This window comes from Mus musculus, chromosome 10 (assembly GCF_000001635.26).
Source record: "Mus musculus strain C57BL/6J chromosome 10, GRCm38.p6 C57BL/6J".
In the NCBI taxonomy this organism is placed as follows: domain Eukaryota; kingdom Metazoa; phylum Chordata; class Mammalia; order Rodentia; family Muridae; genus Mus; species Mus musculus.
The window spans coordinates 61,219,895-61,246,445 of NC_000076.6; the positions used below are offsets into that span (position 1 = coordinate 61,219,895).

General features: G+C 51.2%; 1 protein-coding gene across 2 annotated transcripts in view; it reads right to left on the bottom strand.

The window, feature by feature from the left end:
• Adamts14 (a disintegrin-like and metallopeptidase (reprolysin type) with thrombospondin type 1 motif, 14) overlaps positions 1-26,551 on the bottom strand; it is a 76,308-nt gene that overhangs the window by 22,783 nt on the left and 26,974 nt on the right. Inside the window, exons 4-11 of one of the 2 annotated variants that reach the window (NR_157278.1) lie at positions 26,032-26,222; positions 10,524-10,607; positions 9,762-9,909; positions 7,213-7,318; positions 5,443-5,586; positions 4,379-4,511; positions 2,890-2,998; positions 1,964-2,112 (exon numbers count right to left, since the gene is read on the bottom strand). Coding sequence is in view for 1 of the 2 variants with exons in the window: in NM_001081127.2 (NP_001074596.1) it covers positions 1,964-2,112; positions 2,890-3,003; positions 4,379-4,511; positions 5,443-5,586; positions 7,213-7,318; positions 9,762-9,909; positions 10,524-10,607; positions 26,032-26,222 (1,069 nt within the window). In the remaining variant the exon portion in view is untranslated. Of the gene's footprint in view, positions 1-1,963; positions 2,113-2,889; positions 3,004-4,378; positions 4,512-5,442; positions 5,587-7,212; positions 7,319-9,761; positions 9,910-10,523; positions 10,608-26,031; positions 26,223-26,551 lie in introns of both variants that reach the window. The other variant, NM_001081127.2, reaches the window with a different exon arrangement.

Sequence of the window (26,551 nt, forward strand, 5' to 3'; positions counted from 1 at the left end):
GATACTTTTTAATAATAGCAGTTGTTGCCTCTGGAGTGCTTAACCCATGCTCCAGTGCGGGCATACAAATTATTCCATTTAAGCCTCATAAAGCAAAAAGGTATTTGTTGAGGTTTTGGTCTTTGGCTATGTATTTTAATGTTAAATACTGGTTGCCCCCAAGGATGAGAAACTCTGCACTTATATCAAGTAATGCTATGGGACCTTGTTTCTTTTCTTTTTTTTTAAGATTTATTTATTGATTATACATAAGTACACTGTAGCTGTCTTCAGACACTCCAGAAGAGGGAGTCAGATCTTGTTACCGATGGTTGTGTGCCACCATGTGGTTGCTGGGATTTGAACTCCTGACCTTCGGAAGAGCAGTTGGGTGCTCTTACCCACTGAGCCATCTCACCAGCCCCGTGACCTTGTTTCTTAATGTACATCTATTGACTAAATAAAGATGCCAACAGCTATAGCTGGGCAGAAGAAAATAGGTGGGGTTTTGGTTTCAGGGCTTGGGGTCTGAGGCAGGACCACAAGAGAAAGAAAAGAGAGGAGAGAAGGTGGAGAGAGGAGAGGACACCCTAAGGTATATGAGTCATGAAAATATGGTCATGAGGGCTGGCCAATCGGAGTTAAGAGCAGCCCAAATGGAACATGGCAAGTTATAACTTGATGGAGTTAAGGGGTTATTGATGGAGAAGTAGACATAATAGCTTAGAGGGTAGATATCTGCCCAGCTCTAGTGCTTTAAAGGTTTATTATAAATATAAAACTCTTGTGTCTTTTATCTGGGGACTGAATGATCTAAGGTGGGGTAGAAGTCCCCACTTGAGATTAAATAGTTACTACAACAGGTATTGCTACAGGAAGTATAAAAAATGGGAGGGCTGATCAAGAAGATGACTTGCTGGCAAATGCAAGGTGGCTTATCAGAGTCGGCACCACGACACCTATCCACCACCTTGACCTTTGTATCTCCAACAGAGGAAAATTACAAGGGAGTCCATGTGCCTTGTCATCTGTATGAGGTCAGCCTGGTTAACACAGACCCTGGTTGCTATGGTGGCACTGAGCCACCAATCCATAAATGTTATACCACCAATAACCTCTGTTTCTTTTTTCCCCCTTTCTGCACACTGGATTCTGGGAATTGAACCCAGGTCCTCTGGAAGAACAGCCAGTGCTCTCAACCACTGAGCCACCTCTCCAGCCCCCAGATTCCCTCAACCTTTATGTAGATTTAGGGAATGCCAACTGCAGTCTAGCTTGCATGACACATGATTTATCCAGTGAGCCCCAAATGACCACTGTTTCTAAGGGTTCTGGGTCCACCAGGGCCCTGTGATCTATTAGCACAATGTTCATTATGCCATTTGGTGGAAGTCTCTAGGCCAGTGGACCTACGGCAGTTTCAACTAGTTTGCCCAGTCCCCATTGGGGTGTACCAAGTGAGCAGGCTCACCCTGAGAGATGAGGACTGTGGGGAACTGGGACTTGGACATCCAATAGTCATGAAGGAGGGGAGGGGATCCTACCAAGATGATTGAAAGGGAGAGACAAGTGTCTCTCCAGTACACTGAAGTGGGGAATGGAGGCACCGGTGTTAGCCGGAAGTTAAAAAAGAGGGAGTTTACATACGTGGTAGAAAGCAAATTTGATAGTGTTTTTTCACATTGAAACTGGTGTTTACTCAAAGTTTCACCAAAGGATTGAGGTGATGGGAGGTCTCTGAGTACCTGGAAGAGTCCTGGACACACCCAGTTTCTCTGGGGACTTCTCTGGACAGGACAACTTGAAACATTATCTCAGGCGCATTTCAGGAACTCAGCCCCTGTGGCTCACTAGCAAACTGCCTTGCTCCAACATTCTGGGCCCTTATCCAGGAATCATATAACTGTCTATAAGGGTCACTCTCCTGCACCCGATCTCTCCCACATAAGTGGCATTCTCTGCCTCGCCCGCCCGCCGCACTCACGGAGGGTTGTCGCAGCTCCGGCTTCGGGATCGCACCCCTCCTCCACACGACCGAGAACATGAGCCAAAATTGGTCCAGGAACTCCAGCCTCCATCCTGGCCATAAGTTTGCTCTGGTGACTTCCAGATACAATGGCCTTTGAAGCACCACTAGGGTGGAGCAGAGGGTGCATGGTCACCTTAGGCCACCACAATGAGTCCTGCAACAAGGGCGTTCCTTGGGGCACATAGAATAGCTAATGGATACTATGGCAAGCCCTGAGAAAAAGAGAGGGAGGAGGGTAGGGGTAGAGGGAGAGGGAGAACTAAAGCCATTAAGAGATTAGCCTGGGGAATAAACCCGGCAGGATCCCAGCTCTACTGAAACATAGGTATGAGCTGCCTCAGACAAAGAGCTTGCCATCCTGGGTGTAGCCACCCTTCTCAAATGCAATGCTGGGAGCAGCATCTCAGTCAACAGCACACACAGAGCGCTCCCCAGTCAGCAAACATTAGTCAATGATATCAGTGACGGGGCGCTATTTCATGCATCAGCCTATCTGGTGTGGGTGGGGCTGAGAGTGGGGAAAAAAAGATGATCGTCTTATCCTGTCTAAAGCTGACCTGTACCTCTGAAATGCCTTCCTAGGGACCAGGGGCATATATATGAGCCAAGCCTATGGCCTGTAGCCAAGGAATAGATGCATGGACTCTGAGAAGCCTGGGTTTGAATCCCAGCTCTGCTACTGCTAGATGTGTGTGGCTACTTGGCTTTGCCGGACCTCAGTTAAATGGCACTAAGAACAGAGGTATGGAAGCTGGAGAGACGGCTCCGAGGTTAAGAGCACTGACTGCTCTTCCAGAGGTCCTGAGTTCTGTTCCCAGCAACCACATGGTGGCTCACAACCATCTGTACACACCACTTCCTGCACAGCTCCCCACAGGTACCTTGCCTGGTGCACACTCTGTCCCATCCAGCGGCGGCCCCTTCTTGGTCTTGCAGAAGTATGGGTTGTCAGGGTGGCTGCACCATAGCTGCTTGCAGGGCTCAAAGGTCCTGAACTGTGAGGCAGGGGGATGAGGTGAGTAGTGGCAGAGAGAACGGAAGGTGTGGCAACTGCTGGGATGCAGGATGCTAGAAGGCAGCCAGAACCTCACGTGCTGTCAAACGTCACTAAAGTCCTGTGGTTCCAGGGTCTCCTCTGGGCCCTTCCTACAGTCTGAGAAGGGGCCCTGCGCGGTACATACTGTCTCCTCACCAACTGTTACAGAAGCCACTTGCAGGCTCTGCGGAGGTCTGGGCCTAGGATGCCCCTGATCTTTGGGCATGTGGGGGATCTTGAATGAATCCACACGAAGGTGAGACTCCCCCATCTCCTTATAACATGGATACACAGTAAGGTCAGAGGTCAGTCACCTTGTGCTCCAGTCCCGAGGGGTGCCCCCATTTTTTTTGAGACAGGGTTTCTCTGTATAGTCCTGGCTCTCCTGGAACTCACTTTGTAGACCAGGCTGGCCTCAAACTCAGAAATCCACCTGACTCTGCCTCCCAAGTGCCGGGATTAAAGGTGTGTGCCACCACGCCCGGCCTTCATTAGTACTTTCTTAGCATCTCCCCTAAAGCAGACAAGTGTCCCTCAGAAGCACACGGGCACTGAAGGGCACACCCTGCTCTTCAGCCCCAAAGCAGTGTTGTTGTGTCAGGCCACATGTCCCAGTGTGGCCTAGAAAGTGGGAAAGGTGGACCACACAAGGGTTCTGTGCTACCAAGATTGGCATCCTATCCTGCAGAGGGGAGAGGAGGGAGGCTTTATTCTCTGGGTGGAGGTACAAAGTACTAGGGTCACAGAAGGCTGTTCTGTAGATGTCACTACCCTGAGATGTTCCCTTGTATGGGTCCCTTCAGGATAGATCAAGCTGACCTCCAATCTTAAGGGTTGCCCCTTGTCCTTTCCTGAAGAGCAGAAGCAGGGTTATGTTCTCTGGCATCTATGGCCTCCCAAAACACGACGGAGACATGGGGATGACCCCGTAGAGAGGAGACTGCCAGACACAGGGTTATGGAGATAGACTGCCACGCCCCACTACAGTGTTCATTGGTGGGAACTCTCTTCTTACCCATGGCTCAGACCCTGGCCTGACCCAACACAGGTAAACCCCTCATGAGACCAGACCAGCCAGGTTATCGATGGCTGTTTGCCCTTCCTGCCTCACTCCTCCCATCTTCTCCAGATCTGAGCCCTGCCCAGGCTGCACACACTCGGCATACAGGTGGAATTGGATAATGTGTGCACCCTGCCCCAACCCACTCCACCCCTGTGTGGTGGACGGCACCAAGCCTGCAAAGGCATCCCTAGGCCCACGTGGCTTGCAGGGTTGACGGTATCCAGTAAAGGAAAAGCCTACGTCACATGAGCCTGGCATGCAGTCTACTCACAGCTAAGCAGGTGTGGTACCCAGTGCCAAAGTCGAACCGGCATTGCTCATCCATGGAGTAGTCGATCCCGGGCAGTTCTGGGGGCTGGGGCCAGGTGCGCTCGAAGGGGTCATCAAGGAGGCAATCGTAGGATCTGTGACAGGGACGGGGGAAGTGAGCTGGCTTGAGGGCTATAGATCCTAAGCCTTCCTTTCCCAAGTTGGGGCTTTTAATAAGCAAGGATGGGCTATAGGACTTTGTGCCCACTCTCGTGGACCCCAGCTGTCTATTCTAAGGATGCTGCAGCTTTTCCCTTTCTAGGTGGCTGTTTAACAGGAGGGTGCTACTTACATCCATGGGCATAGGCACCAAGGCCTGCCTAAAGAACTCAGGGTGGATCATGCTGACCTCCAGATTCAAGGGTCATCCCTTGGCCTGTCCTACAGGGTAGGGTAGGGTCAGAGCTATGTCCCCTGGACTCTGGCCTCGTAGATGCAGTTGACATGTGGCTGAAGGTGTTGGTTTTAACCGAATAAAAGGGATGCGGTATGGATTACGATGGGGAGTGGCCTTGTAGACAATTTGAAGCCACACTGAGTCTACGTGTATCCACCACACAGGAGGTACGCTGGGTAGGTAGTGCTAGCCAGCTGCTATGGAGGGTCAGTGACTAGTGTCCCTGTCCCTGTCTGCTTTGAATACCTGTCCTACATCTCCTAGTGCCGCCCCACACACCCCCATCCCTGTCTCTTGTGCCCTGGGGAACTGAAACTACTGTATCTCCATCGGCAGAGTGGTGTTTGCATCCTTAATGAACCCAGATTCCCAGGACCAACCCACAGGGAATTCTAAATTAGCAGTCAGGTAAGGCAGGAGAGCCTGGTTTTTAATAGTCTATGCTTTTGGTCCCTTAGTCATACTCACTAACCCACCTGTGGTGCGCTAAGGTGGGTGTTTTAGGCCAGGTGAGGGGATGGGGGTTAGAAGAGACACAGAGTGACCAGGCCAAGGAGGTGGGGCCGGACAGGACAGCTGTGTAGCCTGGGCTTGCCCACCCATTCCTATCTTGGGGTGGAGGAACCTACGGGAGGTAGCGGCTGAGCTCCAGCTTGCTGCAGCGAGACCAGTGGAACCTGTGGAAGGCGGCCTGAACCAGGGGCGCCATGACGCTGCCCAGACTGGTCTCATCATCGCAGCCATTGCCCTGGCCGTCATGCTCCATGCCAAGCCTGGGGGGAAGGAGAAAGTCCTGCTGTGGGTCCTGACCCTCGAGGACAGGCAGGTGGACCCAAAACAGCAGACCCTGCCTTGACCAGGAATCCAGACTGGCTGGCTAGCCTCCATTTTCCGACCATGCCTCCTCTCCATGTTCTTTCCCTCTGGAGACCCATCCTTCCCTCAGACCTTATCCACATCAATCTAGCTTTTGAGGATAGTCCAGCTGGGACACTAATGGTCACTCACCTTCTTCATCCCCCTCTTCCTATCGTTTCCTATGGACACACCTGTGCAGCCCATGGACAGGACTCTATTCCTTCTGCACCCCTCCCCCCTATGTGACTGCATCAAGCTGTCAGGCCCATCCCCCAGCCCTTTGCTGGCCTGGGTAGAAGGTCCCTGTAGGGGGTCCTATTGTACAACCTCAGCACGCATGGCTTGACCTCTAGAGCAAGGACCATCTGTTCAGCTATCAACATCTCTTGCATTGCCGCACCAGAAAGGCTCCTGTATGCAGGGTCTAATCTCATTAAGTAAGATCCCATCAGCCTCACTCACAGAATCCTTCAGTGCGTGAACTTCTTAAAAACGCTCCTCAATGGATGGGCCTGTGGCACACACCTTTAATCCTCCTCTCAGGAGGCAGAGGCGGGCAGATTTCTTGGAGTTCAAGGACAGTCTGATCTACATGGTGAGTTCCAGGCTAGCCAGAGGTACTTGTCTGAAACCAACCAACCAACCAACCTTCCCTCCACATAGGATTCTACACATAGAAGGTACCCATGAAAGTTTACATTTAAAACTTTGTTCTTTAAACTGATAGTCAAGACCAAAGCCCAACACTTCTAATTTCTTAAATACTGCTAGTGACTTCATGGGCTCCTGATCATTAAGTAGACACGACATAGATCATTAAGTTTGACATTGCTTCTCTGCAGTGAGGGGCCTCTACTTAGGAAAGAGTGGACATCTACTGCCTTTTTCAGCAAGTCAAGCCTCAGCACATGATAGGTGCTCATGAAATACTGAATGAAAGCCAGGTGACATGGCACGGGCCTATAATCCCAGAATGTGGCCAATCTGAAGCAAGAAGATCCAGGCTTCAAGAACATCCTCAGCTAGTTTGAGGCTAGTTGGGGCTACATGAGACCCTGCCTCAAAAAAACAAACCCACAAACCAAAAGAATCAAACCAAATACTGGTGAAGGGATGTATTCTAAACAGCATCCAAGCCCACAGAACTGGCTGCCAGTCCCACCTGGCTTACTGCCTGGGCTCCAAGTGTGCCTGTTTATGGTGGGCTTGGTCCAGTCCCTCAGTAGGCACAAGCCAGGGTAAGCTGGAACTGGTCTCTAAAGCATGCTTGGGTGAAGACAGAAAGAAGACATAGCAAGGAGAGAGACCACCCAGACAGCAGGCCTGACCTATGACAGGCATTCTGCCACCAGCCTGACAAAAGCCAGGCCACATGTGGTCTCCACAGCCATGGGCATTGCCTCCTGCTGCGGGCAGCTGGTAGATATCATGTGTCAGTGACAGAACCTGGCCTGGCCTTTTACAGTCAAGCCCCCTCTCAACTCAATACTTGGCCCTGAGCCCTAAGCCACTCCTAAACACACCCTCCCAGGGCTACTTACACATGGCCTGTCTCATGAGCCACGACAAAAGCTGAGGAGAAGCCATCCTCGTGGTTGAGGGCACAGCTTCTTAGTGGGTGGCACATCCCAGTAACAGGTGCATACCCTACCAGAGAGGAGAGAGTTCACAGGCAGAAGCGATGGGGAGTACTGACCTGTGTTCCCAGCCTGAACAATGCAGAGACATCCCAACCTGGTGGGTGTTGGAGGTTCCTGGAGAAGAAAGGTTCTCAAAATTCTCTTCCCAGAGAACAAACATGGGCTGGGTGCCACCCTGTCCCAGAATTAGGGCTTGTTCTTGGCCTACAGTTTTCCGTGTACCAGCAGCAACGTCTCTGAACAAGTGGGACTTGCAGGTGAGACCCAAGCCTACACATACTCTACTTCTGTGAGCCAGTCAACAAACAAACTCAGAACACTGTCTATGTAGAGGGTAGGGATGGCCCTGTGTTGGGTACTGGGGGGATCCAGGTAGAGTGGCACTGGCCTGTAGCCCCGGCTACTCTTGAGACTAAGGCAGGAAGGCCACAGGAGTCCAGGAGTTTAAGACCAGCCTGGACAACATGGAGAGGTGCATCTTAAGGACAACGAAGAAGAAGGGGAGGGAGAGAAGGAGGAAGAGGGAAAGAAGGGGAGGAGCAGAGAAGAGAAGGGAGAGAGGGGGAGAAGAAAGGAGGAGGGGGAAGAAGAGGGAGGAGGGGAAGGAGAGAAGAGGAGGAGGCAGAGAAGGAGGGAGAGGAGGAGGAAGAGGAGGAGAAGAAAAAGAAGAGAACGAGGAAGAGGAAGAAGAGGAGGAAGAGGAAGGAGAGGGGAAGGAGGAGGAGGGGGAAGAGGAGGAGGAGAAGGAGGGAGAGGAGGAGGGAGAGGAGGGGAAAGAGAGAAGAGGAGGCAGAGAAGGAGGGAGGGGAGGAGGAAGAGGAGGAAGAAGAGGAAGAGGAGGAGAAGAAAAAGAAGAGGACGAGGAAACAGAAGAGGAGGAGGAGGAGGAGGAGGAGGAAGAAACTCTCTTTAGATCCCATGGGAAAAGCAGACTAAGATCGCATCCCTACTCCCAACATACCCCATCCTTAAGGAGGGTCTGACTCAGCAGGCAGACAGGGACTGAGCACAGGTGTGCCTGAGAAGCAGCGTTGAAGAATCAAGAGTTCTAGGAAGAGATGAAGGAAAGGGAAGAAAGAGTCCCCCTGGGAGGTTTGACAGGCCCAGGGAAAGAGACAGAGGGAGTGACTTCTGAGGGCCACTAAGCAGGAGAACAGGCAAGATAACTCTCTGGAATTTGGGGAGTCACAGGCCATGGTGTAGATGAGCCACATGGAAAGAGAGCAGGCAGCAAGGTGACCTGTACTGTGTGAAGGCTTGCGAGCTACAAGTCTGCCTTTAGGGGTGCCTCTGGGGCTGGGGGCTGTGGCACAATGGTGGAGACTATGCTGAGTTTGCAAGGGACCGTGCAGTCCATCCCAAGTGGCAAATACACAATTGAAACAGACCCTGCTTGCAGCAGGAGTGCAGGCTGGGACAATCCGCAGCTGGTGGTGTGGACAGGAAGGACTCCTTGCCTGGGCCCATGGTGACTAGCAAGCTCTCCTTGACTTAGGAGTTGTGCCGATTTCACGGTCCGCTTTGACAGAACCTGGGGAGCCCAACACTATGGTGTTGCAGCCCTGTGACCATGCTGTTCCCACACGTGTGCCAGTCTGTGTCCGGTCCACCTGTGTACATATGTCTGGTGTCTGGGTGTGATTGTACATGTGTGTACAGTGTCTCTGTGTATGTGCACATGTCTGTACATGTGTATGCACGCATGTCTGCTATACACATCTGAGACCTAGTGGTTCAGGCAGGCAGCCCTATGGGTAGGCAAGCAAGCTGACTCATGTCTACCACTGGACTAGAAAAAATTCCCAAAAGTTCCCAACATGAGCTCTGAAGAGCTAGTATAGCATCAGGTCTATCCCTGCCTGCAAACAGGCATAGACAAGTCTCTTCACCTCCCTGTGCCTTAGTTTCCCCATATGAGAACTATGATCAAAGCTGCACATATACAGATGGCTTACAGTTGTCACTACTACCTTGGATTCCTGTGCACCCCTCTACCCACTGAGTAACTGGTAAATGGAGGATGGTAAATAGTACAGTTCCCCCCTGCCCCATTTGCAACTTGGGAGAACCTAAAAACTGAAGAACTCCCAGATCTATGTGGTGGCACAGGGCACCGGGCTTCCATTCCTACCACCAAATGCTCACAGACTGGAGTGAGCAGAAGCCTGGCTGAGGTCCGTGAGGTCTCCAAGCAGCTGGGAACGGGGACAAACAGTACACGCAGGCTTCAGGCAGGACTGAGACAGCAGCCACCAAAATGAGACGCTTCCCCTGGCCACAGTCCTTCCGTTCCAAGGCTTACCCTGCTGTCTGTCCAGATTCTGTCCCCTCTTCTACCCTAGGGTGGGCCTCATAGAGAGAACATTGCTTTCCAGGTCCAACCTTGAATCTTCACGACTGCCCTGCAGGCTGCTCACACCGGGCCATAATAAGTCTAATACCCTGCATACCCGAGGGGCCGAAGTTCTGGCGCGTGAGGAAGATGACGTGGTCGTGATGTTCAGTGTGGCTAGGGTCCTGGCGCTGCTGGGAGTGTGCCCAGCGACACACCTGCTCCAGGCTGCGCGCTGGGTTCCCTCGCTCAATCAGGCTCAGGGACTGTGGGGGAAGCAGAGGGTGAAACAATGGGAAGGTCAAAGACACCCCGAACTCCAGTGGTGCTCTCCTCAGAGGGAGAACACTGAGGCCCAGGGCTCCTGGAGATCACTAGCTGCCTCCATACGGCTGCTGCAGGAACACAGTCACCCCTACATGCGTGCGTGGCGGGCACTATTCAGTACCCATGCCCACTAGAGACTCCACACATGCTATTTTTACTCTCTTCAACCTGCAAGACAGTGAACTGTGCTGTGCTAACCCTATATCAAACACTCCCTCAGCAGGTCCCTACAGTAGTAGCCTGTGAGGTAAGTATGGCTGTCACCCCCATTATAAGTTTCTGGTTTAAGGCTGCAGAGTCAGGGTCCCTACGTTCAACAAGTGAAGTTCAACAATGACAGCCTTTGGGTCCATCACTGCCCAATCCCCAAGGGAACTACTCAGGGAGAGTGACCTCCCCCAAAAGACACAGGATGCCAAGTTTCCCTGTTATGAGACCCAGCCCATTGCCTTGGTCCAGGCAAGCAGCTCTGATAGTCTTTGGGGGCTGATTTTGTAGGCAAGTCTCCTGCTTGCCATCCACCCTGAGTCCTGTTCGGTCAGCAGGGCCTCACCTGTCGGTAGCCCACCATGATCAGGCGGACAAGGGCGATGTTCACGTGGGCTCCCAGCGATTCGTCATGGTAAATCTCATCCACCTACAAGAAGAGCACAGCAAGAAGGTAGCAGGTTCCCCAGGAGACCTACTGCGCATCACACGTCGAACCAGGCTCTCACATACAGTACGCCTTCTCCCACATCCATGACCTTACCCAGCTGGCCTTTCCTTCCCAAGTAACAAAACCAAGGCTAGCTAGGCATGGTGGCACACGCCTTTAATCCCAGCACCCGGGAGGCAGAGGCAGGCGGATCTCTGAGTTTGAAGCCAGCCTGGTCTATCGAGTAAGTTCAAGGACAGCCAGGGAGAGGGAGGGGAGGGAAGGGAAGGGAAGGGAAGGGAAGGGAAGGGAAGGGAAGGGAAGGGAAGGGAAGGGAAGGGAAGGGAAGAGACAAAAACCCAAGGCTAAGAGAGGCTTGCCAAAGGATACATGACAGCAATTCAACTGACACTAACAACCCCCCCCCATAAGCTCTTTCCACAGAGCCCAAGTCTGTGGTGGTGTGGGGGGGAAGGGATTGGAGGGAAGATGCTTGCAATTTAGCAACTCTGACCAGGACACTCATCTGTCTACCTCTGAAGAGTCTCTTCACCCGACTCAAGGGTCCCCTTTGAAGCTTCCCATTGTGCCATCTCTACATACTTCCAATTTCCCACTGGAATGGCATTGCCCAGTGGTGTCCAAATAGTGTAGCTCCAGCCTCGGACCCTCCTCCAAGGCAAATCTCCAGCATAGGGCAGTGCTCCTGGGCCTTTGAATGGGCAGTGACTGAATCACCCAAGAGCATCTTAGAAACACTGAGTCTTCGCACCAAGCCTCTCCAGTCAGACCTGCATTTGAACAGGGTATCCTGGATGTTTTCAGATTCTATCAAGGGGGAGGAGGTTAGCTCGGAACAATTCTTTTGTCTCATGGGTTCAGGGCCTGGGAGACTGAGGCAGTCCCCCACGGGATGCATCCAGAAACCCAGACCCAGACACTCCCCTGTCAGGAAGCCTGGACAGAGAGAGGAACTCAGGAATTTATCCTTAGGAGTTCACCCTCTTCTAAGGATGTCCACACCCTGAGTTAAGCCCTTACACATTCCTACTTTCTTTGCTTAAAAATTTTTTTCTAGGTAAAATACTTTTATCTAAGTAAAAGCAGGATGAAACAGTGCAATGTCTTGGTAATCCAAGAGTTCCTATAGGGAGATGGAAGATGGAGACAGAAGAATCCCTGCAAGCTCATAGACCAGCTAGCCTGGTGTCTACAGTGGTGAACGATGAAAAAGACCCGCTCTCAAACAGGATGAAAATCAAAAGCTAACAGTCTAGATTGCTGACTGATCTACACACACACACACACACACACACACACACACACACACACACACCACTCAGGCACAAAGGCTTTTTTAAAAGCTTAAAACAAACAAACACAATATTTCAATGTAAACCCACACATACACAAGAAGAAAATTAAATCACTTAGCAACCAACTAAATAGTGGCCATAGTCTGCTCACTTCCTGTCACATGTGCACACCTGTGTGACAGTTTACCAAGATGGGGTCACACTGAACATATTGTCTGTGCTTTGTTGGCTTCCTGGGAAAATGTTCTGCATTTTTCACTGTGATTCCTGATGTCGGCATAGAACACGCCACCCATGCTGTGACAACCCCAGACATGTCGCAGCTGAGAGTCTTAGGAAGAAATGTTTCCCTCAGCCACTCAATGTAGGTAATAATAAAGCAGCTACTTGGAGTCCCAGGTTCAAATCCCAGCTCTGTTTTTTGTTGTTTTGTTTTGCTTTTTGCTTTTTTGCTTTTGTTGTTCTTACTGTTCTTAGTTTGTAATCATATGCATGAGTGTTTTGCCTGAAAGTATGTCTATTTACAAAGAGTATGCAGTTCCCACAGAGGCTAGAAGGTGGCATTGGATTACCCTGGGACTGGAGTTACAGATGGTTGTATGAGGCTGTGCTGGGACTCGAACCCTGACCCTCTACCCTCTGCCCCTCAGCTCTGTTTTGTCTTGATTACCCAGCTGGCTAGGGGCTCAACACGAAGCTGCTTAGAACCTGTTTCTTTTTCTGCAGAATGGAAATACAAATGGCTGGTAGAGGGCCACCCTACATGAATGTCTGGGAACCACAAATGAGCCACACAAGCTCAGAGGCACTGTTAGGTAATGACACTTAGTGGTCCCTCCGATGCCTGCCTGCATGGCTCCCTGGGAGTGGCATGGTTTCACGCCTGTCCCTGTCTCACATTTCCTTATCCTGTGCTGTTTAGATACCAGTTCTTTCTCACGCATAAGGAAATAAATTAACCCACAGGCTATAAAGTGGCCACTGTCCACTATCCACTAAACAGCGAAAAACTATCCAAGTCCACACTTGGGAGTGCAGGGCGGGGGGGGGGGGGCAGGAGGGAAACTGGAGACCTGATGAGCCAGCAAAGGACTAGACTGTGGGTTCAGAGCCATGGATTAGAAGCCTCCTCCAGCACAGAGCCCAGCCCCAGCCCATCCTCCCAATGCCCAGAGCTGGCAGCAGCCCCTGTATATGAATGTGCAAACCTCAGAGCAGCCAGTGTTGGGCTTCCACCATCAGCTTTCCTGGCGCCTGTGTCTGAATCCAACCGAGTACTGAGACCAAAGCCTAGCACTAGATCCAACTGAGTACAGAGATCAAAGCCTGGTGCCTGCTGTGGACACAGAGACCCTGCCAATCCCTACCGCAAGACATGACAGAGACACCCAGGCCCTAGTCCCTCCCCCCACCCCATCCTCCAGAGCAAAGACTTCATAGAAAGAAAGTGTTTTGTTGTATAGTGAAGGCACTTTCCTTAACCCACGTGCTGCAAGCCGAGGCTTATCCTGTGGGGACTGCAGCCTCTATCAGCCACACCCTACCTCAAAGGATTAAACCTCACAATACTTTACTGACAGCTGACAGCCACCTGCAAGGAAGTGGCCTCTTTTATGTGTACAAGCCTGAATGTATGTGTCTGAGCCTGCGTGTATGTGTCTGAGCCTGCATGTGTGTGTCTGAGCCTGCATGTATGTGTCTGAGCCTGCATGTGTATGTCTGAGCCTGCATGTATGTGTCTGAGCCTGCATGTGTATGTATGAGCTGTATGTGTATGTATGAGCCTGCATGTGTGTGTGTATGAGCCTGCATGTATGTGTATGTATGAGCCTGCATGTATGTGTATGTATGAGCCTGCATGTATGTGCATGTATGAGCCTGCATGTGTATGAGCCTGCATGTGTATGTACTTATGAGCCTGCATGTGTGTGTATGTATGAGCCTGCATATGACTCTATACCAAGTGCATACCCATTGCATGCAGAAAGCAAAAGAGAGCATTATATCTTCTGGGACTGGAATTACAGACAGTTGTGAGCTGCCATGTGGATGCTGGGAATCAAACACAGATCCTCTGGAAGAGCAGCCAGCACTCTAACCACTGAGCCATCTCTCCAGCTCCCATTGAGAAATAACTCTTATTTATTTATTTTTTAATTTTTATTCCACATATATTGGTGTTTTGCCTGCATGTCTGTCTGTGTGAGAGTGTCAGATCCCCTGGAACTGGAGTTACAAACAGTTGCAAGCTGCCATGTGGGTGCTGGGAATTGAACCCCAGTCCTCTGGAAGAGCAACCTGTGCTCTTAACCCCTGAGCCATCTCTCCAGCCCCATGCGAAGTGACCCTTAACCTGACTTTTCAGACCTCTCAGCATCAGGACACAGCCTTTCTCCTCCACAGAGCTGGAGTCAGTACTTATATGGACTCTGAGGCAACCCAAGGGTGACAGGAGAGTCACACACCATTTGACTATCTTAGTGTTCCACACTCCACAGCATGCCCCAAGGACAGAGAGAAGAGAGAGACAAGTGAGGCACTTCAGTTGAGGTCTGTCCTGGGTTCCGGGCCTCTGGAGGGACTCCTGGGTTACTGTCTTCTCTCATGGGTCCTCTAGTAAGTTGGGTTGTTGAAAATCCTGTCTGAATCCCGCATGTGGCAGCCAGCCCTGTGTCAGAAGGCTTTGCACCTGTAGGCTTAACCATCTGTGAACTGAAAATCTGAGGAAAGACTGTTTATATGAAACACATGCTGGGTTTTTTTTTTCTCTCTCTCTCTTTGCCGCTGCAGTCTAACCAATACAGCCTAGCAGCTGTGTGCTCAGAGCTTCCTTTTTTTTTTCATCTGTTCAGAGTCATCTGGAGGGCTGGAAAGATGGTTCAGTGGTTAGAGCACGGGCTGTTCATCCAGCAGACTTGGGTTCAATTCCCGGCATCCATACAGTGGCTCCCAATCATCTGTAACTCCAGATGTTATGTAACCCATAAGCATGAAATAAAAGATCTTAAGGGCTGGAGAGATGGCTCAGCGGTTAGGAGCACTGACTGCTCTTCCAGAGGTCCTGAGTTCAAATCCCAGCAACCACATGGTGGCTCACAACCATCTGTAATGAGATCTGACGCCCCCTTCTGGAGTGTCTGAAGACAGCTACAGTACTTTAAAAAAAACAAAAAACGGGCACATCAGGGCACACCGGAGGCCCTGGTTCAATCCCGTCCTGATGATCAAAAGCAACTTGAGAGGAAAGGGTTTATCTAAGATGACATGTTCTGGTCACAGGCCATCATGAAAGGAAACCAGGGCCTGAGCAGGAGCTGAAGCAGAGGTCAGGGAGGAACACTGCTTACTGGCTCACTCCTCATCATTTCCTCAGTCTGCTTTCTTATAGAACCCAGGACCACCAGCCTAGGGATGGAGCCGCCCACAGTGGGTGGTGCCTCCCCCATCAATCATTACTCATTAAAATGCCCTACACATGTGCTTACAGGCAATCAATCTGGTGGAGGCGTTTTCTCAACTGGGGTTTGTTCCACTTCCCAAATAACTCACGCTTGTGTCAAGTTGAGAAAAACGTAGCCAGGACAAAGGTGAGGGTGGGAGAGACAGAAAGAGAGAGGGAGACAGTCAGGAGAGGGTATAAGAGACTTGAGCATCTACAGATGTAAGGATTCAGGGTGGGGTCTTGGGGACACTGAGGGACAACTCTACTCATTTCTGTCACTTGCTCAGCAGGCCAGATCTACCCATCAAGGCTTCCAAAGACCCTTGTTCTAACTGCCATCCAGCCTAGAACACTGGCAGACAGGGTAGGCCCTGTCCTCCCAAGTGCCCTGGTCTAGTTCTCTGGGTCCTGGCATGCTCACCTGCATATACTCCTGCCAGTCCTGGCCCTGGAGTTGGGAGCTCAGGGGTGATTCAGCTAGAACTGCCTCAGTATTCTACACAGGCCAGAAAAGTGCCTGGACAGGGCCACCACATTGGCAGAATCTACCCCTGCACAGGGCTCCACAGCCAGGGGGTGTGGCTACCTGGCAGCCCCAGGAACCTGTCCTCCCTGGGACATATCCACAGGGGCCCCCTGACAAGCTCCACCCTGGCTACACACCCAGGGCTTGGCCCAACACTCTCAACCTCCCTGGCTGTGGAGAGAGGTTGTCAGGGGGCAACCAGACCTTGCTTCCCGCTGTTGGACAAAGAACGACCACAAGGCACACCCACGGGGCAGGAAGAACAGTGCATCGCTTTCCTTGCTTCTCACCTCTGACCCTGGCTCAAGGCCACTCTTGGCAGGTCTCCTAGGTTAGGGTTTGACATCACCTGTTGGCCTGAGATAGCCACAGGGTGTGTACCAGAAAAACAAGCAAAGGTCAGGATGCTGGCCAATGGGAGATGAAAAATGGCTGAAGGGAGGGGACAGGTGGAGAGCGCTGGATCTGCCGGGGTGAGCTGCCACTCCCAGAATACCTACTGTGTGCCAGGCTTTGTTTATCGGCTCCCAACCACCTTAGAGAACCACTCATGTCTCATACACAAGAAAACAAGATTTTCTTGTATTCTTGTCTTCCTCTTGGGTATGTGTGTGTGTGTGGACACAGGTATGTGTGTGCAAGTCTGTGTGTGTGCCCCACACATGTGTACATGCTCATGCCAGAGGAAGATATTGGGTGTTCGGGTCTCTCTCTCTCTCCCCACTTTATTCCCTTGAGACAGGGTCTCTCTCACTGAACCCCGAACGTAGGCCAGCAGCCAGGAAGGACCAGTGATCCTCTTGTTTCCGATTCCTGTCGTGCTGAGGTTAAAGGGCATGCTCAGCTCTTTATGTGGGTACCAGGGATTTGAACTCCGGTCTGTGTGCTTGCTGTGATGGCTGGTTTTTTAATGTCAGTTTGATACATGCTATGGTCGTTTGGGAAAAGAGAGCCTCAACTGAGAAATGCCCCACCAGATTGGCCTGTAGGCAAACCTGGGGGTGGGGATTTTCCTAATTAGTGATTGATGTGGGAAAGCCCCGCCCTTTGTGGATGGCACCACCCCTAGGCAAGTGGCCCTAGGGCATAGAAGCAGGCTAAACAAGGGTTCAGTGGGGAGTGAGCCATTAACAGTGCAGGAACTCTGCTTCAGTTCCTGCCTCCTCCTCTGATGGCCTGCGAGGCAGAAGCATAAACTGAAATAAATAAACCCTTTCCTCTGCAGGTTGCTTTTGGTCAGTGTTTTACCACAGCAAAAGAAACCCTAACTAAGACATTCCTCCCCACTGAACCCTTTCCCCATCCCCCATGACCAATACAAACTTCTTGAGCGCTGGGGATGTAGGTGGAGGATTGCTTGCCAAGTATGTTTGAGGCTAGTATAAACAGGGCTTGCTGCTGCACTGTGTAAGCCCAGCTCTTAGGAGGGACAGGCAGGAAGATCAAGAGTTCAAGGTCAACCTTAGCTGCATAGTAAGGTCTTGTTGAAGGAAAAACAGGGAGAGAGGAGGAAAAAAGAGGGGGAGGAGAGAGGGAAGAAGGGAAGGAGGGGCCACCCAAGCTTCTGAGAGGCTAAGCCACCTCCCAAGGGCCCCCCAGCTGGGAAGTGGGAAGCCGGGATTTAAACTGAGATCTCTGTAGCTCTGTGTCCCCAGTTTACACTCAGGACTGTCCAGACAGTTTCTGGGTGGCAATGAGTGGGCTTCCTATAGCCTAATACCAAAAGAAGGAAGCTCAGAGGACAAGGTGAGCCCTTTCCGTGCACTCAAGGCCTGAGCTAGCATGGGGCGGCACCAGCAGGAAACAGACAAAAGCTGAACTCCTCCAGGGCCAGGGCTGCAGGTGTGTCAGGTTCTGTCCAGCAGTACGCAGACAAAGCTATGTCTCCTCAGGCTTTGTTTCAGAAACATGGCTCCCGAGAGGAGTAGGTTCATGTAGAGACCCTGTTGCCCAATGATCGACAATCCCACTGGTGTGAGCTGCAATGTGGGGAGATACAGAGAGGCTGATGAAGACGGAAAGCCACAAGAGCCCGGAACATGGCAGCCTTCAGAGGGACAGACATGGAGAGAAGGCACCTTCTGTGACAGGAAGGAATGAAAAAGAAGACGCCAGGGGAAGGGAATAGTGAGCCATCGGACTCTATGCCTCTGAGTGTTCTGGAACCTTCTCCTAAATACCCTTGCTTCCCCAAACACACTTCGAGATCACAGAAGACTTCTCAGGTTGCAAAGTGGGGTGCAGTTGGGTTTCTCAGTCCAATGGTCAGCAACACAGCCGGCCACACAGTAGCAAAAACTCCCCTTCCCCAGCACCCTGTGACCCTGCGGGTGTCAGGCGCCCACAGCCCTGTGCTAGGAGAACTCCATGTTTTCAGACTCTGAGCCTGAGGCAGGAGAGCTCCAGCTTGTTTGTGGCTAGAGAGGTAAACCAGGTCCCCAGGAGACCATGAGAGGGCTCTGGGTAGCCTTCTTCCTGTCTCACACTAGCACTAGCCTCTCCTTGGCAGAGCCGGGGCAGAGAGCTGCATGGAGCACGGTGTGTAGGTGACGCACGCCCTCTCTCCTGAGGGACAGTGCTCAGAGGAGCCACAAGATAGGCGGCCACCTCTGTCAGAGGGCTCAGGCAGGTTTCAGGCTAAGAGCGTAAGCATGGTGCCAAGAACCAAGACCCTGGAGCCTAAGGCCACCTGCGGTCACACAGAGGCAAAGGCGCCAAGTGCCACTAAGTGCTAACCCAGCCCACCTGGATCCTCCTTGCATCAACTCCCTGCCTGAATCCTAGCAACCATTCCAGACAGAAGAGGCAGCCCTGCCTGCCTGCCTCCTGACTTGCTTGCTTGCTTTTAAGAATTTCAAACATGTATACAATGACCTATGACCACGTTTTTCCCCCATGTCCCTCCAACTCTCCTCATCCCCCTCCCAACTTCCTCTCTCTCTCTCTCTCTCTCTCTCTCTCTCTCACACACACACACACACACACACACACACACACACACATCCACCAAGTCTAGTTAGTGCTATTCATATGCGCATGGGCATGGAGCCATCTAACGGAGCATGTGTCAATGGACCCATCTTCAATAAAGAATGGTTCTTCAAGTCCCTGTGACTATTCACTGCCTCGATTCCTTGATACAGAGGCCTCTGCCCTATCTGTGTAGGGATTTTGATTGGCTTGTTCTTGTACCGATCTTGTGCAGGTGACCACACTAGAAATAGTTCATGTCCAGGCAGGAGCATTTCACCCCGCCTCTCCCCTATTCCTCCATCTTACATCTTCCTCTGCCTCCTCTTCTGAGATGTTCCCCGTGCCTTGGTACTGGGGTTGATAAGGGTGTCCTGTCTAGGGCTGAGCACTCAAGTGGCATGCTGTTAGCACTGTGACCAGGTATCATCTCCCCACTGACTGCTGAGCCTTGCAAAAGGAGCTCCCGTGAGGATTTTTTTTTTGAATGCCAGTGGGACATTATAAGTGGAAAATTCCACACCTGGGCTTGTGATGGGACACTGTCAAATATTCAGGTGCACTAAAAATATCGTGTAAAAATCACCTTCTGGCTGTGTATCTAAGGGGAGTATGAAGCAAATGTGAACTTCAGGTTTCGACTTGAATCCTCGCCCCAAGATTGCAGCTGCTGATATGCAAACGCTCCAAACCTCAAACCTTCTGCTCTCAAGAATTCCAGAGAAGAGATACATGACTTGTATGGTTGGCAGAGAGGTTGCCAGGGCAGTAAGGACACCCCATACACTCCATACCCATTCCCCCCACTACTGGCATCTTGCATGGTATGGTTCAAGTTGTCAGGATGAGCCGACCAACACTGGCAGGCAATTATTAACTCAAGTCTGCATATTGCTCTGGAGCCTCTACTTTCTCCCTAATGTGCTATTCTGCTGGCGAAATTTAATCCAGGATACAATAATGAATCAGGTCACATGTCTGCCACAGTGTTTCAGCCCTTCCTGGCTTTTGGTGGCTTTAATGATTTTGTGGAGAACTATCCAGGGACTTTAAAGAGAACCCATCAATTTGGATGAGATAGATAGATAGATAGATAGATAGATATCTTTTCTTCCATTTGTATGAGGAGGGAGGAAAGGGTAGGATCTCACTAAGTAGCCCAGGCTGGATTCACCACCATCAGTCTGCCTCTCTCCCTGGTGCTCAGCCTGACCCACACATTAGCCAGGCCTGGACCTAATGTTACAGCACCATCTGGCCAAGGTACCACATGTCCTAATGTGCCAGATGAGCAAGGCCTGCCTGCCTCTAGTCACCAGCAAGGGGGTGAAAGGAGGATGCTGATTCTCCTAACTTGTCCCCTGGCCCAAGCTCATGACCATGACCTTATATTTCACAGTGCTGGCGTGGGCTCCCAAGTGAGCGGTGCCCTCTCTCTCTGCCAATCAGCACACACTGAGGGATGTGGTGTCTCCAAGGCTCCCCAGAGCCCAAGGGCTGGCCTGCACAGCTCCCCTGGGACCAAGCTGTTTGCCCCACCCCATATCCAGGTTGTTTGTGCAGGGTGGCTCCCGGAGCGCAGGGACAGACCCACCCAGCCCAACAGGCTCCTTTTCATCAGCCCACAACGCTCAGCATTTAAATCCCACAACCTATTTCTGAAACACAGCAGCCTTGGTGTCCCCGGCAGGCCAGCCTGCTTGCAGACAGAGGCACAAGGAGGCCTGGCAAGCCTCAACGCTTCCTGCCTCCTGACCTCAGCGTCAGGAGCCCACTGTGCACTTCTATGGTATGGAGGACAAATGTCCAGCACTTGGAGCCTGGGCTTAGCCAGTGACATCTGTTCGTTTAAAATGGCCTTCTACTTTGGGAGGCCACCACCCCACCCCAGAAATAGAATGTTGGGAGTCCCCTCTGTGGTTGACGAAGTGGAATGTCATGTGGGAAAGTGCTCTGGGGACAGTAGTGCCCTCTTCACCTGTTGCGAACACGTGTGTTTTTGTGCTGGGGAGGGCAGCATCCATGCTGTGCCTCCTTCTGTGCCTTCTAGTGAGGTGAGAGCTGCTTCCTCTCGGGTGGGAAGGGTTAGAAAATAGCCACACCTGTGTGTGGCAACAGGGGCAAATACCTTAGGGCAGAGGTGTCACCTGCCACCGTGGACAGTTTGACGCTGGGTGAGGAGCTGCCTCCTGCATAGCAGGATACCCTGGGGCCTCCCTGATGTGAGATGCTGGCAGAATCCCACCTCCTTTAGTGGTTACAGAAATACAGCCTAAGGCGGCCTGCTCCTTCTCTTTGGCTCCTCTCCCTTTCTTCATCGCTCTTCCAAACCCCACTGTATTTTTGTTTGTTTTGTTTTGTTGTTAAAAGTTAAAAGCAAACCCATATTAAGGTAGTGCCGGGTGTGTGCACGGGCATGCGGGAGGCCACACATGTGCTCAATCTTGAGAGTGCGTGCCTGCATGCATGTGTCTGCACATTGTTAGGTGAGGGCACCCGTCTCCCTTCTCCCCTCCCGACAGCTGCCTGTCGAGTTCAGCTGTGGTAGGTAAGATACATAAACGTTAGAAGCAGACAGATCTTAGTTTAAAGCCTGGCTCTGCCATTTAGTTGCTGTATAGATTCCAAACAGCTTGCTTAGCTCCTCCAAGCCCCGGAGGTTAATAGACGCGGCCTCACAGGGCTATGGTTATGGGAGAGAGACAAGCCAGCTACAAAAATGCTCAGACTGCTGCCTGGATGAGACCAGCAATCCTGCCTCTCAGGTCTTTGCCTCCTCTGAGCCCCTTCAGCGTTATCCTCAATGAGTCTCTGGCTATCTCAGAGGACTGAGGCTTTTGTGTCTGTGCAGCCAGACTGATACTTTGTGAATGAATGAGAGGCTACCTCTGCTGACAGGCTCCCCAGCAAGTGCATGCTAAACCCTGAAAATAACTACTCATGTCTCAGGGCCTCAAAGGGTTCCCTGGTACTGAGATTTAAAGAAACACTAAGGAAATGGACCAGGGAAAAGGGTAAACTAAGGCACAGAAAAAGAAAAAGCACCCAAAGTTTCCCATCAGGTGAGAGAAGAATGAGAAGGGGACCCCCTCACCCCCTTGCCTATCATCCGTAGCTCTAGATCTTTCTAGCACAACCCAAGTGAATGCAGAAGTAACCTGGACAACCAGGCTAGGCTTAGCATGAAAGACCTGCTCTCTGCAGCCTTGGCCACTCTGGGGTCAGAATCTCCTTGGCTGATGGTAACTGCCTCACTCTGAATCTGCCCCAGTCTTCTTCGCCCCACCCAGCCTCCACACACTAACACAGTAAGAGCATCCAGTCAGGAAACCAGATATCCCCCATGATGGCGCCAGGCCAGCCTGGCAGAGACAAGTCCTCAGGTGGGCGGAGCTTCAAGGCCAAAGTAAAGTGACACCTGTGTCCCTGGGTCCATGAAGTCTCCCCCCAAGGCTGTCTGTGCTTCCAACTTCCCAGCCAAACAAAAGCCCCACACAATGAAGAGGAAGTGCTCTGAGTCCCATGGGAGGGTGAGGCTGTCTACCTGCCTGCCCATCTGCCTACCTCCAGGGGCAGGAAGTCTAGCTCACCATCCTTTGTTAAGGGAAGACAGAGCCTGCTCGGCAGGTGTGTGTGGTGACAATCCCTTAAGCCTGTGTGGGTGCTCTGAGGCTTCCTACTACAGAAGCAGGGCTCCATGGGTAGCATGGCTTCAGCTGCACCCTGTTTCCTATGCAAAGGGCAAGCCAGCAAGGAGCAAGCAGCCCAGCCTACAGATAAAATGCCAGCTGGATGGAGGGGCTGTTGCTGTGATCCCAGCACTCGGGATGGGGCTGGCAGAAGGATCAAGAGTTCAAGGACAGCTTGGGCCACATACTAAGCCCAAGGTCAGTCTAGAACACGCAGGAAGACACCATCTCAAAAACAAACAAGTGAAAAAAGAGGAGGAAGAATGGGAGGAGGAGGAGGAGGAAAGAGAGGGAAGAAAAAATAAGCCCAGGCTACCCACAGAGCAGTCTCCTAAGACTAATCTCAGAGCATTGGTTTTAGGGGAAGCTGATAATGATTCCTGGCTAAAGGCATAGGGCAAGAGTCAAAAATCAGAGCATCATAATTGGGAACACCAAGAATGCCAGGGTGGGCCACAGGCCTCCTTTGCCTAACAGTAAAATAGGGAGATGTGGAGAAGGGCCTGGGAAAGCAGGGCAGCAGGAAGCTGGCCTCCACATACCTAACCACCAGGTCTGAGGAGGAACTTCCCATAGCTTCCTTGCCAGGCCAGTGGCATTCTCTCTCAGCTCCCAGTAAGAGGGGTTTGCCAGGGGCTGATGAGATGGCTTAGCGGTTAAGAGCACTGACTGCTCTTCTGGAGGTCCTGAGTTCAATTCCCAGCAACCACATGGTGGCTCACAGCCACCCATAATGAGATCTGAAGACAGCTACAGTGTACTTACATATAATAAATAAATAAAATCTTTAAAAAAAAAAAAAGAGGGGTTTGCCAGATCCTTCTAAACATGTCGCACCTCGCTGAGCAGGTTTCAAAGGTACTCTGGCCTTGAAAAGGAGCGTCCTCCTTATGATCTATCCAAAGACCTCTTCCTTCTCACTGTTGGATGAGCTGATGGCGCAGTCATCATGGGTGAGCTCAAGGCCAGCCTGGGCAAGTTAGCAAGATCCTGTGTCAACATAAAGAGTTAAGAGCAAGGAGCCAGGGGACAGAGGTCTAGGTAAAGCTCTAGGTTCAGTTCCCTGGGACAAGAGTAAGGGAAATAAAGGAAAGAGATGCCAACCTGTGCTGTTTAGCAAGATCTGATCTCAAAACAAACAGGGGCTGGAGAGACGGTGCAGAGGTTCAAGAATACTTGCTGCTCTTACAGAGGACCCAGCTTTGGTTCCCAGTACCCACATGGCGGCTCAAAACCATTCATAACTCCATTTCCAGGGGACCCTATGCCCTCTTCTGAACTACCAGGGCACCAGGCACATATGTGGTACACAGATATACATGCAGACAAAATGCCCAGATATATAAAAGAAAATAAATTCAAAAGAAAACAACAACAAGGGGCTGGCAAGATGGCTCAGTGGGAAAGAGCACTGACTGCTCTTCCGAAGGTTCTAAGTTCAATTCCCAGCAACCACCAGAAATGAGATCTGAGGCCATCTTCTGGTGTGTCTGAAGCCAGATACAATGTATCTATGTATAATAGTAAATAAATCTTTGGGCGGGAACAAGCAGGGACTGAGCAAGCAGAGTTGACCAGAGTGAACAGAGGTCCTAAAAATTCAATTCCCAACAACAATGAAGGCTCACAACCATCTGTACAGTTACAGTGTACTCATATACATAAAATAATAAAATAAATCTTTTTTAAAAAAGAACAAGAAGAACAGCAAAGCTGGGCAGTGGTGGCGCACGCCTTTAATCCCAGCCCTTGGGAAGCAGAGGCAGGCAGATTTCTGAGTTGGAGGCCAGCCTGGTCTACAGAGTGAGTTCCAGGACAGCCAGAGCTACACAGAGAAACCCTGTCTCGAAAAATTAAAAAAAAAAAAAAAAAAAAAAAAAGAATAGCAAAAATCCATGGTCTCTTCCTGTGTCCAAGGGAAGCCCTAAATCTGGATGGTGATCTTTGTCCTTTTTTTCAGCCTCCCCTCCCCTCCCCTCCCCTCCCGAGTCACATTGCTTCAGCCCTGAACCTCCCAGTTTCCTCTTCTGCCATAGCCCCGAGAGCACCCCCTTCATTCCCTGGTTACTCAAGCCCACCTCTCATCCCAGAACCCACATACATGGTTCCCACTGTAACAATGGCCTCATGATGCGGCAGAGGGTCAAGGCCCCTCCAGGACATACATGCACACCTGGGGGCAGCTCCTGAACCATGGAACCAACCTCTAACCCCAGAGTAGTTTAAGATGAAAGTATCTCTAGTTAAACAGATAGAGCAAGAAACCTCTGGAATGTCCCTTACAGAAACAGCAGTAATCTCCAGGAAAGGGGACCACAGGAAGTCCCCTTGAAGAGCTTCACACCATAAAGACAGATCTTTGGAGCCTGGCTGAGCACCAACCACCAACTCCCTCCTCACCATGCCCTCCTGCCCTGAAGACTCCATTTGAGAGGCTGGAGAGATGGCTCAGCAGCTAAGAGCACTGGACCCAGGTTCAATTCCCAGCACCCACATGACAACTCACAACATCCCTAACTCCAGTTCTAGAGGTTTTGACGCCCTGAAACAGACATGCATGCAGGCAAAACACCATTGCACATAAAATAAAGAATCTTTTGTCATTTTTTTTTTTTGAGACATGATTTCTCTATGTAGCCTTGTCTGTCCTGGAACTCACTCTGTAGACCAGGCTGGTCTCAAACTCAGAGATCTGCCTGTCTCTGCCTCCCAAGTGCTAGGATTAAAGGTGTGTGCCACTACCACTCACCAATAAATAAATAATTTTTAAAAAATACTCAATAAAAAAGGAAAAACCCATTGGAGAGTGTCTGACAGATAGCTCAGCAGGGGAAGGCACTCATGCCAAGCATGAGAATCTAAATTCAATCCCTGAAACCGACTTCCCACAGAGTGTCCTCTGACCCCTCAATAGCACTCTGTAACACACACACACACACACACACACATATTCAAGAACCAGTTTGACCAAACCAAAATTTCCAGCTTTGACCATTCCTTTGAGTAAGTCACTCCAAGTGACAGCCCTACTCACACCGGAGGATCTGGTTACGTCCTCTTGCTAATCTGTCCCTGACCCAGGGTATAAGGTAGGAGAGAAGAAATCCCTGACACATATGCCTACCGGGTCACCAGTTGTGGAATATCACTTCTCAAAAGGCTTGTATTAGAGGCCAGGTTCCAACGGACACAGTAGCGCTTAGAGTCTACCCCACAAGAAACCAGCAAGTTCCAGCGGCCACGCCCCCCCCCCACCCCCCCAGATGTTACTACACTCAGCGGCGTGGTTCTAGCTGGACCTGCAGTTTACAGACTTGGGTGGAGCGCTCAGTACTCCAAGGAGGGACGAGTGTCTACAGCCATGCTTCCCTGGGTAATTTTCTCTGTCATTTCCCCACACCCTCTCGGAGGCGCTCCAGGACTGAAACATTAGCACTGGCAGAAGCCCGCCCACCCCACGCAAGCCCCCAGGGACACTCACGATATTCATGAGCGTCAGCACGTAGTTCTGCGTATGCTCCCTGCCGTGGAAGCGGACCACCGAGTCATCCACCGCCAGCAGAACCTCGATGCTGTAGCTGCCGGGCTTGGCGTGTCGCCGCTTCCGCTCTGCGTCACCCAGCCGGTCCCCCACCAGATCCAGCACGTTGGGAAGGTCGCCAAGGCCAAAGGCTAGAAACAGGGTAGAGAGAGTGGGAGGCTGAGCCACGTGCTTAATGGGTCTTCATAGCTTTCTTTTTGTAGACAGGCTCTCTCCAGTGGTCTAGCCTGGTCTTGAACTTACTATGTAGCTGAAGATAGCCTTGAACTGGTGATCTGCTTACCTCCACTTCCTGAACTTTGGGACTGCAAGCATGTGCCACCACGCCATTTCATGAGAGGCAGCTGAGTTGAACCCAGGGTTGGTGTCCTGACTGCTGGCAAGCACATCTCCCCAGTCCCTCAAACACTCATCTGAAACCCTACTAGAGCGGACCCAGAGCTGGGGGTGTAGACACTCC